Below are 13962 nucleotides of genomic sequence, written 5' to 3' on the forward strand. Positions count from 1 at the left end.
GTCCACTCTTTTGTGACGCGCGAATTTTTATAAAGAAAAAATAGTAACAATAGAGGACAATGCATCGTTTTAAATGACGTTGTGCTTTAATCACGAATTTCGCACACATTTCGTATTGTAATTTCGAATTCTATACTTCGGTGAGCTAGATTTGTATTATTGCAGATTATTATGCCATACTTATTGTATATATTTTTTTAATACTGCCAGATTTTTAATATTCGATACTTAAATGGCTTTTTTGTGATTGATTAAGGAACGTTAAAACGAGATAACATAAAATTTATTTCAAAGAGAGCTACATAAAAAAATTCTCTAATCTTAATTGAAATTTTATTTTGCATGAAACTTCTGGAAATCCGAAAATTTTCAGACAATTCTTTTCCAAAATTTTTTAGTAAACACCCTGCGGATACACAGGACGCACAAAGGCAAATAGAATACAGTCGGAACCCCCGAACGGTCTCGGGATCATAAAAAACGTCCTGTGTCCTTCGCTTTTTCTGCAAAAATCGCGTTCCGAAAATTCCGAACGTGCGTTAGTATCCCCTTCGGTCCATTTTGTGAGTTTACTGCATTTCATCGATACACAATATTTTTCGCGCGAAAAACAAGAAAATACGTCGTTTACGAGTTCACTTTTTATCAATACACTCGATATGTAATATCATCATTCATTTGCTATACAACGACATGACTCAAAAATTTCAATTTGTTTGCAAAAAAAATGAGATTGAAATAAAGAGCTATTGATACCTTTATTCTTCTACAATCACCAAGTGGTTACACCAAAATCGCCTTTATAAAATCGCAAAAATTAGAAAATTTTAATAATTCAAACCGTAATTCGAGCTGGAAATTTTTTTTTTTTTTTTGAGCCATGTCGTTGTAGCAAGTGGACGACGATGTGAGATTTCTTTCTCCACTCTTTGGCAACGGAAAACTTGGGACTGAAAGGGTTGTAGGGTATTGTGGCACGTGGTACAATTAACGAATTGGACTTTATCGGCAGAACGAAGTAGGTACACACGAGAAAGAAAGACGGGAGGAGGCGTGCGCACAATGTTACGAAGGTATACGCAATCTCTCTGCATGACAAAAGAATACGAATACGAGCGTTAGCCTGCATATCCTCCTCCGAGCGGCGGAGAAGTCGCGCGCTTGTTGACCACCACCTGCGAGACCCGCTGTGCGCGGGCTCGCTCGCCAAAAACCGCATCGAATCGACGGCGAGACGTTGCTGATGGGCGTTCTGTCTATCTACTTTCAGGGCCCCATGGGACTGAGGGGAGAGTCCGGAAAACCCGGGGATTCCGGGAAACCTGGCGCCATGGTAAGAACGCGGACCTCCCGCTCCTAACGTCATCGTAACTTGGCGTCGCCGCCGCGGAATTCGCTGATAAGCCGATAAGTGCGTTCACATTAAATCGCGCGACGCAGCGCACCATGGCGAGCGTGCCTCTCGATCGCCTCTCGAGTACGCTTACTTCTGCGTGTACATACGATACATACAAAAAAAAAAAAAATGAAGAAGAGGGGCATAGGGGTAAGAGGGAGGTGTTGCGACGAGCGGCGGCCGTCGTCGTCACGTCGTGAGCGGCGATTCGAGAGGAGGCGAGCGGACGCTCCTGATAAAATACTTGTCGCGCGCGAGGACAGTCGCTTCCGCCGCCGCCGCCGATGACGACGACTGCCGTTTTAACGCGTCCATAGATCGATAGAATTGCTAATCGCGAGAGGCGCTTAGTCCCGGAGTCGGCTGTTGAATTCTACGACCGAGTTCTCCTGCCAGCGAGGTCGCCGCAAGTGTTGCGATCGCGGAGGTGTCTTAATTCGCGAAATTCAAGAGCAGCCTTCTCCGGAATTGTTGAGGAGACTCGATTCACTCTACCGAAAAATCGTTGCCGATGCTTGACGTTTCCAAGAGACTATATGAGAACGCGGAAGGAACGTCTTCCAGGGTATAGAGACTCGTCGAGGTCGGCCACGAAGTGAACATCACCACCAGTATCGGCGATATCGGAACGAAGCTGTATACGGAACTGTCCGATTACTGCCTAAAATTATTTTAGAAGACGGATTCTTTGACGAATTTTTAAATGCGTATTTTCGAACGTTCTCTCCTAATTTATAATCGCCCTGAAATTATCGGCTGAAAAAAAAATTTGCGATTCGTCAAAAAAATCGTTGCTAAAATAAAATCTTCCCGAGATCGTCCCTGTACGCGTTCGATGCCGTGTACGCGTCGCGGAGCACGCTTATTTTGCAAAGGGTCCAACAGATCTGGCGAAATGACGAACTAGTTAACTTAGTTCGCGGGCGAAGGGACCGCGGTACACCGCACCGTTCGTTTTAACGAGGTTTCCACGGGTTTTTGGTTTACGCCACTTTCAAAGTAAGCTGCTCGCACACGGACCGCGCGTTAACGCATCGCCAGCCATCCGTCCTCTTAACTTACTCTACATGTGTCGGCTTGATAGCAAACCGCTCGCGCCGGCCGAGAACTACCTGTTCTCGGCCGAGTACTCGCGGACACTCCGAGTTTGGTGGGTCTGGGAAAGACACGAACTTTTCGCCGTCCCGCTAAATCTTGTATCGTCAGCGTATACGAAAAAGAAAAGAAAAAGAAGCGTACGGGGACGCCGTTCTCCGAACAAGTCGCTAGTGTAAGCGTGCAAGGACTTCTCGATCTTATCGAGTAAAACGTGAAGACGGCGCTTTGGTTACCGCACTATTGCAGCATCTCGGAATAAAGTATACGACGATTATTTTATCGCATTATATATACGAAATATTTTTAGATTATTTCATAATTTCTCGCGATATTTTATTCCTTCAGATCGCGCACCCGACAAATTTGCGCGATGAGTTTTGCAAGAAACTTGAGGAGCGTGCTTTTTCAAGTTAGAGGACTCAAATTTTACTTAAATTAAAATATATTTTACAAATACATAAGATAAGAGTTAGAAGAAAGGAAAAAAAAGAAAATTAGACAAAGGCGTAGTTACCGATCTGGAAACGCGTATCAAAAAGTGGAGGTTTAATTTTCGTCTAAACTAATTTGGACGAGCCTTGAGAAACAATTTTCAGTCTGTCCCTTGTCTGGCAAAATCTACTTTTCCGTTGTGCCTCTCCTGAGAATAATTCAGTCGGCTTGTACTTAACGAAAGCTCGCTCTCGCAGCATCGCCGGCACCTAATAATAACCCAGCCATTTATCATGATTCCTCTTCGTTCTACATTTCTTCGTAGCATTCCAGTCGCATTTCACGAACCATCAAGAATTCCGCACGGCTACGTGGGGAATTCTGCAAGATATATTGACGAAGGGAAAAAAGGGGGGAGAAAAATAGAAGGGAATAAAAATTAAGACTCCTGATCACATCGCTATTGTACTAAATTGTGACGTCAAAAGCGAGAAATCGGACATGAGGCTTTCTCTCGCGGTAGAGATTGGAGCACGAATATAAAAACAAAATTATATATATCGACGCGCGTAGGTATCGCGTGAAAAATTATTTTCCAGATTACTCGTTACTGGCGTCAGGATGGGCTTCATCAGGTACATCGATAACGTCTCTCATCTCTCAACGCTGCTCGATCCGGACGCGAACGTTGATAAGAACGCGATTGATTGACAATTAAATTCGCTAAAAGCGGCTTCTCCCTCGCGCAGAATAGCTGGATGCGTTTTAAATCATCGCTTGCATAAAGGCTTGCATAAAGAAGCAGCAGTCGAGGCGCGGTAGCGAGAGAGGGAGGAGGAAAAAAAAGTCAGGACCTGCATTCGGCGGGCCCCCCTTATATTCAACGAGCACCTTTTACGAGAGTCGTGGGAAACGTTGGCGATATCGTGCATCGTGAGCATCGGTCGCGAGAAAATTTCACGTTTTCGCCGAACAGTAGTAAAACTGTTTCGGTGACTGGCCGCCTTGAATACCAAGTAGGAGAGATACATCAGTCCTCTCTCTCTCTCTCTCTCTCTTTCCCTCTCTCGCCGTCTGCTTTCGGCTTTTCCGCTACTATCCCGTCGGGTGCACTAACGTGTGCTATCGATAGTCCGCGAGATTTTTCCTGCGAAACTCTAACGTAGCTGAGAAACACGAGTGCGTGACGTTTTCGTCAATAATAAAGTCGATACGACATACTCGTTCGGCGATAAACTAGACGTCAACCACATAAGCGTTCGCGGACGCGATTTAACGTTTACGATAGTCAATAATTTCGACAAGCGTTTCTCGGCGACGTGGTCTCGACAAATTTGGAGTTAGCCAAAAGCCCGTCGTTCCTTTACAAGGGCGTTTTGTGAATGCTGACAGAAATGTGGAAGAGTATATCTCGATATTGCGAGTTACGATCCTCATCGCGTCGGTCGACTCGGGAATCGTGCGATATACACGCGAGATGTAATTATCGGTAATCACTCGGCCTAAGAAGGATCTTACTCGAAGTACAACGAGATGCCCTGTCGAAACATCTCCGAAGACGATATCTCGGTGTCTGGGAAAGGCGAAGGTACTAACTGCTTCCTGCGGAGGATCGACGGCTGATGTGCGGTTGCGATCGCACGGAAATTGATCTACACAGAATTATCCTTTCACAGTAAAAAAAAAAAACAAGCTAGAGACGTGGTGGATGGTGAAAATCATCTCTCATCCACGAGTGCGGGAGCTAATAGCAATTTCATGTGTTGAAGAAATATTGTTACCGTTATGTCGTGTCGGGTACAGCATTTTGCGATCGTTTAAATCAACTTCCGCGCCGATCGATCGCGCACCATCCTCGGCGTCTAAAAATACAAGGAGCAAGAGGAATCGCGAGAATGTACAGTGTAGAATAGACGGTGCTCTCTCGGCGCGCCGTCACAATCGATGTACCGTATACCACGGACTATACGAGCGGACTACTTCTAACACCCTATTCCCTGTGTGTACACCCCGATAAATTAACGCAGATTTAGTCTTAAGAGGATAAACTGGACGAGAGAGACTGCGCGAGAGCGAAACGAAAAAGCTCCGACGACCCTATCTGCCCGGCAATTCTCCTCTGTGCGTGTAAAGAGAGTTTACGACGCCCCACATATACATATTTAATACACGAGCACAAACACGTCATATATGTATACAAACCGCTCACACGTACATACACGCGCGAGAGACACACACGTGGATATACACGAAGGAACGTATGCGTGAAACGAGAAACGCAGTCGCGTCGCGAGATGCGCAAGTCGAGAGATGTGTATATAAATATACGGGGCGATTCTCACTCCTATCGACGAACGTACGGTTTCTTCGGGGCGCCAGAACGGGGTTTCTCATTTCTATTAGATACCCTCGCTCTCGCGATGCGATGTTTTACCTCGGCGTGAGAAAGCTTGTTGGCTTTCGTGTCAAAACGATATGGAAAATCTTCTGTAATTATCGATCCTGCGCGGGACAAGAAGGAATATCCCACGTTTGTTTTAAATTTCGATTCGACATGCAGTTCCGTCCTCGTCGAAATTTCCCGTAGCGCGGGATACTCGCGTATGAGAGTGCCCATTAAAAAGTTCCGTTTTAGTGCTCCGGATAGATCACGAAAGTTCGCCGATGAAACTCGGGGAAAACGCGCTGTATACTCATTTGTATGTGTATGTCTGTAAATGTAAGTACAAGTAAAAGACGCATATACACACGTAACTGCGTGTCGTGTGTTGGTATATATGTATATGTACACACACACACACACACACAAACACACACAGGCTGTCTCACGTTGTGTCGAAGGCTCGCTGGAATTCGTTGACGAATGCAGGATTTCTCTACTTCTAAATGAAAATTTGAGGGAATCTAATTACTATGTTTCCTGACATCCAAGATTAAAGGGTTTTCCCCGACTGTACACCGGTGCGAGAGCGGCTAATTTTTCAGCTAATTTAAAACGAGTTTTGCCTTAACGAAAATTTCAACTTTACTTGCCAAATATTTGATCGAATTTTCGCCCGAGCGAAAGTCGAGACTGCACGACTTCGCGGAAGAACCCATAATTGGAGGAGCGTTCCGGTAGACACAAGAGACACTCTGTGTGCACATGTATGCATATATAGGTGTGTATGTATATATATATATATATATGTGTGTATATATATATATATGCACGACACACACACACACACACACACACACACACACACACACACACACACACACACACACACACACACACACACACGAATATATACATACGCACGAATCTCCAGGCGTGTGTGTGTGCGCGCGTGCGTTAATTGTTAAGGCGGCGCTCCTCTTAAGCCGATCAACTTAAGGCGACCTAATTGAATGCGTATGTGAATACTGACTCTAACAGCAGTTTTGTTTTACATTGTCCCGATTAATAAACAGAATGTGCATGTGCCTGTGTCCTTTGCTTCTAAAACTGCCTACCAAATTAATGCTTTCACACACGGTAATCCAGTAACATACAATCAGATACCTGCTTCTTTGCATTGTGCTCCGACTGTTTTGCGAAACCGGCCAATCCGGATAACGAGATTCCTGCTCACTCTCGTTCTTCCGTTCTCTCTCTATATATGTATTTGCATCTGTTTTGCAAGTTGCAATGGAAAACGATTAAAGACAAGGAAGGAACAACCAAAAATTAACACGTGTTAATTTGCTGCGACCACGACGGTGGCGTTAATCGGCGGATCGTTCAGGTCGGCGATTAATCTTGCTACCTTAGAAATAAGATCGAAAAGAAGAGAAAAGAAAAAAAATGGATAAACACAAAGACGCGACAAGCGTCGACGCTTCGGTACGAAGTACGCTCGTTTTTTTTTCTCTCAACTTTGCTCAAGCTCCTGCTTTACTTTCCACGACGCCGACCGCCCTCGATTGTCAGTCTGTCCCCCTCTCTCTCTCTCTCTTTCTCACTCTTTCTCCCTCCCTCTCTCTCTCGGTGCCGGGATTAATTTTGGTAATACGAAAGCGGGGGCGAAGATTATCTTGCGACGACGGGTCGAAGATGAGTTTAGTTGAAACGACGCCCGTAGAAGGGAAACTAAACGAATCTAATTCATTACACGCCGAGTGAGAGAGTTTTACTCGCGAAAGCAATGTTTGCACATCGTTTTTAAGGGCAAAAATGGCTCGAAACGTTCACCATCACGAAATTATATATAATAAATCCGTAGTTACACCTCAAATATTTACCGAGGACGGCGGGGGGATATTCGTTGTAACAAGTGCGCGAATGCAGAATCCAATAGAAACGCAATTTCGTTACAACGAAAGCCGATCGAATATCCCCGGCCAATATCTGTACCGGCACATCAAGCGCGATATAGCGCAACTATAACTTAATTTGAAAATCCGAACGAGAGTTTGAAAACTTCATCGCGCGGGGGAGGGAGGGGGAGGCTGCGGCAGGGTGTAACGCAGCTATATATATTTATGTAGCGAAACAGCAGCGCTGTGCAAATATTCTTTCTCGCCGAGCCGGCGGAATGTTCGCGCGAATCGATCGACGAGAATCAAACGAGGACCGAGCCTGAAACACTCGAGGGCGCAGCGACGGTGTCAAAAGGGCGATCTCTAATAATAAAAAAACTCCCCTCCGCGACATAGTTTTAAGTCGCTGTCTCGACAATATTACACACGCTCGATATTATCGATGGGCTACGCCGTGTATCTGACGAGGTTTCCTCTACCTTTCAGGGATCACCAGGATTAGACGGCATGAAGGTGAGCGATCCACGGGATGACCCCGTTTTCAATATAAGATTACCTCTATCTCGTTCTCGGACACGCTCTATTCTCGTTCTCTCGGCTGTCTCGTCTCGTCTCGTCTCGCGATCCGAAATACATGATCAATCGGCCGAAATTAGACCGAGTTCGAGGAAAACGTGACCGCGCGTGCCCCTCATTGGGGTTTCCTTACGACGAGAGCGAGCCGAGTTGCCAAAGAAAAAAAAACTGTCCGTCATACTTGTTCGTACTTTCAGGGCGCGCAGGGCGAACCAGGAACGAAGGGAGAAAGGGGAGATCCGGGATTGCCTGTAAGTCCTAACGCTTCATCAAGTATTTATCCACCGTCGAATCTGATCCGTGATAACGCGCGATAACATCCCCTCGGTTTGCCGCTCGTATTTATTGAGAATTCTCGGATATATATATATATATATATATATATATATATATATCAAGATTTACCGAGTATTATCCCGGGGCAATCTTGCCCTTCATCAAACAATAATTTTCCGGTTCCGCGGTCGGATCGTTCCAGGCGATCTCTCGATAAATATTTTACAGATAGATTTCTCTCTTTATACATTTAAAGTCGATCTCTGCACGGCAATCGAATTCCTCGACAAATAAGGCCGCGAATAAATAAAGTCTCTCCCGCGCGGCGCGCAACCGGGGCGAGAGGGACTCGCGGATCTCGCCGTTCTCGACCGCGAATTCTCGATCAAATCGTCAATCGTCAATCGTGATTCCCATCGATCGCCGATTCCTCTCAATCTTTGTTTCACGTCTCTCCCGCGAGATCGCCGTGCAAGCACGTACCGAGATCGAGCCATGTCCGAGGAGCGGCGTCAAGCCGATCCGCTGACTCGATTACATTTCACCGTCGTCGTCGTCGTCGTCGTCACACGCTAACGAGTCGATCTGTGTTTGTCCCCAGGGTACCGACGGGATTCCCGGCGCGGAGGTACAGTTGGCTTTCGATTATCACTCGTCCTCCGGCGCGACTGCGACACAGTCTGACACGGTCTGACCAGCCCGGGGTAACGACGACACATTCCGCCTGATCTACCCCGGGGACTGTCTCGGAAAAAAAAGAAAAGAAAAGAAAAAGAAAAAAAATGAAAATATCGAAAGGAGCCCTCTCTTTTTGCCTCCTCCGTCCGATTTCGAAGAGAACGGAGCAGCGTCTTGCGCCTTTCTCCCTCTTTCGTTCGGAATCTATTCTCGCAATCTCTTTTTTTTTTTAATTTCTTTTCGGCATATGTTGCATATTCAATGGAAAAACCCGTTGTGATCTGCGCAGAAGATTTTTCACAATACTCTTAAACTCTCAATACCTCAGTAGTTATTGTTAGTTCTCTCAACGTTCAGCTATGTAGAATATTTCCTTGGCACAATTGGATTCCGACGCGATCGATTCCGTATACCGCTTTAACATTTTCGCGCATAATAACAACGCATAATAACGTTTGACCTTTGTGCAAAGAGGACCGTCGCCCGGGTCATTCGATATTATTTTTGCGCGCGCAAATCTGCCGGGCAAGTAGCTGTTGAACCGATTTAAGAACTAGGTAAGACTCCCGTGCCACCGCCTTCGGCGTGTCGGACCAAGTTGGAGAGGGTCGCGGCCCGATCAAAATTTATGACTGAATTATAACGGAGGGGGAAACGCGCAACTCCCTCGTGCTTCTCTGTGGAGTGTCCGGAAGGATGCTCGAGCAGTGCTCGTGTGACCGCTCGATGCGCATCAATGCGAGGAACGTACATAAACGGAATGACTCTCTGTCTCTCTCTCGTATGTACCCTCGAATGCACAGGAAGGTATTTGAAGGAGGATAATCCCTTTCACCTTTGAACATACGACAGCTATATTTCGGACCGTACCGCGCATTTCCTTTCTGTTTAAGAGATTAGTCATCCTTCTTCTTCCTCAGCAGACGGGGTTGCAGCTAAATTAAAAGCACCCGCGTAACTTATTCTTCTGCGATAATATATCGATCGGAGGAAAGAAATTAAAAAGTGATTAATAGAGAAAAATGTTAAATAAGAAAGTTATTAACATACATTTTGCTGAAGCCGTAATTTTTGTTGCAAGTTGCAATTCTGGAAACTTACCCCGAGACATTTACTCAAATAATTGCACGTGAGTCTGCAGCTAACAAAATTCTAATTGCACGGAAAGTTAAACTGAATCTAAAACGGGGAACTTTGTGCCTGCGTCCTCCCTCTCTCGTATATCGGGACCGTTTATTGACATCGGATATTCTCGGTTTATTGACGTCTCTCGTCCGAGGGAAGAGCAATAACCAAGTGATCCACTCGAAATACCGTGCCCGTGGTTCCGGCCGCGAATCGATATGCCACCCTTCCACCCCTTACGGGGCTCGATAGGTGACGGTTGACGGTAACGGAAAAGCTGCCGCTCTCTCTGATCGATATAACGTATATATACGACATCGCGGTCACACGCGGCACCCTTCCTCGAGCCCCCTTTCGAACCTTTGGAAAAACGTTTTCTCTGGAACGACCGTGCGTCTCGCGCGCGCAAAACGACGGCCAACGTTTACCGAATAAATTCCTTTTGACCGTGTTCACCAATTCCAGGGACCGAAGGGAGAGAAAGGTGCCAAAGGCGAATCTGTGAGTATTGACTTAATTCGAGTAATTCACGTTTTCGACGTTTCGCGTGCTCCGCCGCGCGACGCCGATTGACCGCGATCTCCACTCGGAGTTATACCGCCACTCTCTCTCTCTCTCTCTCTCTCTCTCTCTCTTCTTCTATTTCTCGCTCTTCTTCTAATCTCTCCCTCGCTCTATCTCTGTCTCTTTCTCTCGCGAGAATGCGAAAACGGATCGCGCGTGATTACATCGCTCGCTGTGCTTTACCGAGATTGTTTGCCGAGCGATAACTGACAGACCGAGAAGAGCGCTATATCCGAATGCGGCTCGTCTCCTAACGGACATACAATCGTACGCATGTATCCATGGCGAGTTAGCGAACGATCTCCCGTATACCCGGATGGATCCTTGCATTAGTTGATTAGTTTACCTTACTGCCAAAGTCATCGAAATCGAGACATCGAACCGACTGATGTGCAGGCGAAATTAATTACCGTTGGTTCCGCAACGTCGGGACTTTGCTTAATTAGCTTGATTTTGGGTTTTGCATTAGAACGGAAGGGGATCGATACGTGTATCATCTCGGGCGCGTATCGGGTTTCGTGAGCAAAAACAGAACGTCACGGAGCGCCCGGTCAGCTTTTCGCATCCTCGCGACTTATCAAGAGAGAGACACACACACACACACACACGATAGTGTGTCTCTTTTATTCACGACTATTGCTGCAAGCACCGTCGGTGGGACACCCTCGCGTGCCACGTCGCCGACGTCATCGTCGTCGTGAACGACGACGAGGAGACTGCGGGGATCTCCGCGCAACCACAAGGTCACGAAAAATAGGAAGCGGAGGAAGCTCTAGTTGTAGTAGGAACACGAACGAGAATAATACGCCCTCATACACGCCCACCATTTCCACCAAGTTCCACATGAGACTAACACACTTTGCGCGTACATAGAAATTTGTAAATATATTTATATATATACATATATATATATGCTGCCACCACCGTACCGTGAAAGAGCGCATAGTGACGAGGCGCGAGTAATGTTAGAGGAGACGCTAACATTAAACGCTCGAGGAACGAAGCGCCAAGCGGGAGCGCTGTCGCCGTCGCCTTTTTTCTTTCTCGCTCTTCCTCTCTCTAGGAAATCATTTTCAGCTTTGATAACAGAAAAGATCGCGTGCCTCGGCGATCCGGTAATTACAAGTGAGTCAAGTCAAAAGGGCATGGTCGGCCGAGTGAGCGAAAGGCCTTCGTAATAATTATCAATTAAAATCTGTTATAATTAAACTGCGACCCGCGACACGCTCACCTTCGCTCTTTGTACTCGACTCGGGGTATTGTGCACCGGATCGATCAAGTACTATAATGCATAATCCAACAATATTATGCCTGGCCTTATTTGCACGTCGCGTACTTGCATCGGGTGCTTCGCGCTGTCAGAGAGATGATGCATTTCGCGTGTGCGCGCAGGGGCCGCCGGGTAAACGCGGCAGAAAAGGCGACAAGGGCAACAAGGGAGATCAAGGTGTTCCAGGATTGGATGCCCCGTGTCCGCTGGGACCGGACGGACTCCCCTTACCAGGCTGCGGCTGGAGACCACCGCAGGTAATCGATGGCTTTATTTTGTTTCGAAGTTTACGGGTAGAAGGGGGATTGTGGGAATAAAAGTTACGCCGTATATAATCTCGGTTCGCGTAGCGAAGTAAATTAACGGAGAGTGGCAAGACGAAAATATATATAGGTATTACGAAATCCATGCGAATATCTTGGATCGTAACGATAATTTATCGATGGCAACTATAGTATAGTATGCAACTTTCGATAAATTAGCAGTCGCATTCGCAGGACGAGAGAAACGCGCAGCTGTTCCATGGACGCCAATTGTTCTGCAATGCGATGGAATGTGTGTGAAGAGATACTTCCGCGGATTTCGAATTAATCGACTGATCGTTAATAGAGCTTCTGCGAATATTTATTCGTTGAAATCGGATCATTGTCCTGTGCAAAAACAGGCCACGTCCTTCGCTAGCTATTTACAGGGGTGTTATAATAATAAAACGGATACTAATAGTCTACTAACACCGAAGGCGGGGGTAAAAAGGGATATAGAAGGAAAGTAGTGCGGGGGTACGCTTGGATTCTGGTGTGTGCTTAGCAGGATATCACGAGCACGTCCACGCCGGCGAACGAGGGTCCCGAGCCCGCGGAGACGGATTACGAGGAGCCGGAGGACGAGTACGAGGACTATACGGACCCGAACGGGAACCTAGCCGAGCAATAATGCTCGTTTTTGTGCGCTGCCCTAATAACTACCGACAACTACCACCAATACCAACACCATCATCATCATCACCACCACTACCACCACCACCACCACCACTGCCACCTTCATCACTCGTCTCACCCCGTTCTCCCAAACTAACGTGGTCCCGGTAATTGCGAATCCCGTGATAATACTAACGCAATGCGATGTTCGTCGACAGCTTGATCTCGCATCGAGATCCTATTTGCGCTCGCTGCTTTCTAATGCGATATCTATTGGTTGCGATACTGACGATGAAACGCTGCTTAATGTGTTTGAAGCCTAACGGAATCTGTCATACGAACAGAATTGCCAGAATCTTTCTTGTAGACAATGTAGACTTATCCTCTTAGACGTAGATCGCTTGAATATTTTTTATTTGCTATATTAACGTATTCACGAATTTGCACGTTGCGCATACAATATACAGAAGAAAGGAACATTCTTTTTTTTTTAGAATATCCTTATTTTCAAAATATTAAAAAGAGATTACGTAGCGTTAAACAGACATGTTTATTAAGTTCGTATAGCTGTTTTAGCACAATCAAATACTCATACAGAAAATATTTGCTATGTTTTTGCTAATTTTTGTTCCATTTAAAATTTTTTAGCAAAATGGCTGGAACAAAAAAACGTAAATGGAGCAAAAAATTACCAAATAATCTATCAATATATATAACAAAGATTCATTTCACAGAAAAAAATTTAGTATTAAATCAACAATTCATTGTTTTATATATAAACAAGAATATAAAATCTTGGAAGAATTTATAATCTTAAATAGACAAAATTTGTTTACATGAAGAAAAAACGTTTCTCTAAATAAATTGTATCTGCTTAAGATTATAAATTCTTCCAAAAAGATTTTATATTCTTACTTGATATGAAACTCTATATAAAACAATGAATTGTCGATTTAATATTAATTTTTTTCTGTCTACATAGATTAAAATTTATCACTCACCGACACACGATGCGCAGCAGCGGAGTTTTCAACGTTGACCTGTAAAACACAAATAAATATAATTCACATTATAGTAGTGTCCGCAAAAATTAATATTGCAAACATTAATTACGTTATATTGAGTTTTTATTATCTTCTTTAAGCACAAATTATTAATCAAATAATTATAGTTTTACAAAAATCTCTATCTCCTAAATAGACTTGACAAATTCGACGAATGAGTCCTCTTAAAGTAATTAAATTTATACATCATGTACTCGTTTACGTAGCTAACCTCGTAGTTGCTCCGCCGTTGCTCGATGCCTCCCACATCCTCTTCTTCCTCTCTCGCTCCTGCTTGTTGCT

General features: G+C 45.2%; 1 protein-coding gene across 15 annotated transcripts in view; it reads left to right on the top strand.

The window, feature by feature from the left end:
* The window catches only part of LOC105201442 (collagen alpha chain CG42342), a 158064-nt gene that overhangs the window by 139580 nt on the left and 4522 nt on the right, over positions 1 to 13962 (top strand). For 7 of the 15 annotated variants that reach the window (XM_039448401.1, XM_039448413.1, XM_039448408.1 and 4 more), the window contains 7 exons: positions 1271 to 1333; positions 7697 to 7723; positions 7984 to 8037; positions 8664 to 8690; positions 10331 to 10366; positions 11822 to 11956; positions 12507 to 12783. In XM_039448401.1, coding sequence (XP_039304335.1) covers positions 1271 to 1333; positions 7697 to 7723; positions 7984 to 8037; positions 8664 to 8690; positions 10331 to 10366; positions 11822 to 11956; positions 12507 to 12632 — 468 coding nt within the window. In that variant the 3' untranslated portion in view covers positions 12633 to 12783. Of the gene's footprint in view, positions 1 to 1270; positions 1412 to 7696; positions 7724 to 7983; positions 8038 to 8663; positions 8699 to 10330; positions 10367 to 11821; positions 11957 to 12506; positions 12784 to 13962 lie in introns of those variants that run through there. The other 8 variants (XM_039448403.1, XM_039448415.1, XM_039448402.1 and 5 more) reach the window with 7 other exon arrangements.

The sequence above is a fragment of the Solenopsis invicta genome, chromosome 4 (genome assembly GCF_016802725.1).
Source record: "Solenopsis invicta isolate M01_SB chromosome 4, UNIL_Sinv_3.0, whole genome shotgun sequence".
In the NCBI taxonomy this organism is placed as follows: Eukaryota; Metazoa; Arthropoda; class Insecta; order Hymenoptera; family Formicidae; genus Solenopsis; species Solenopsis invicta.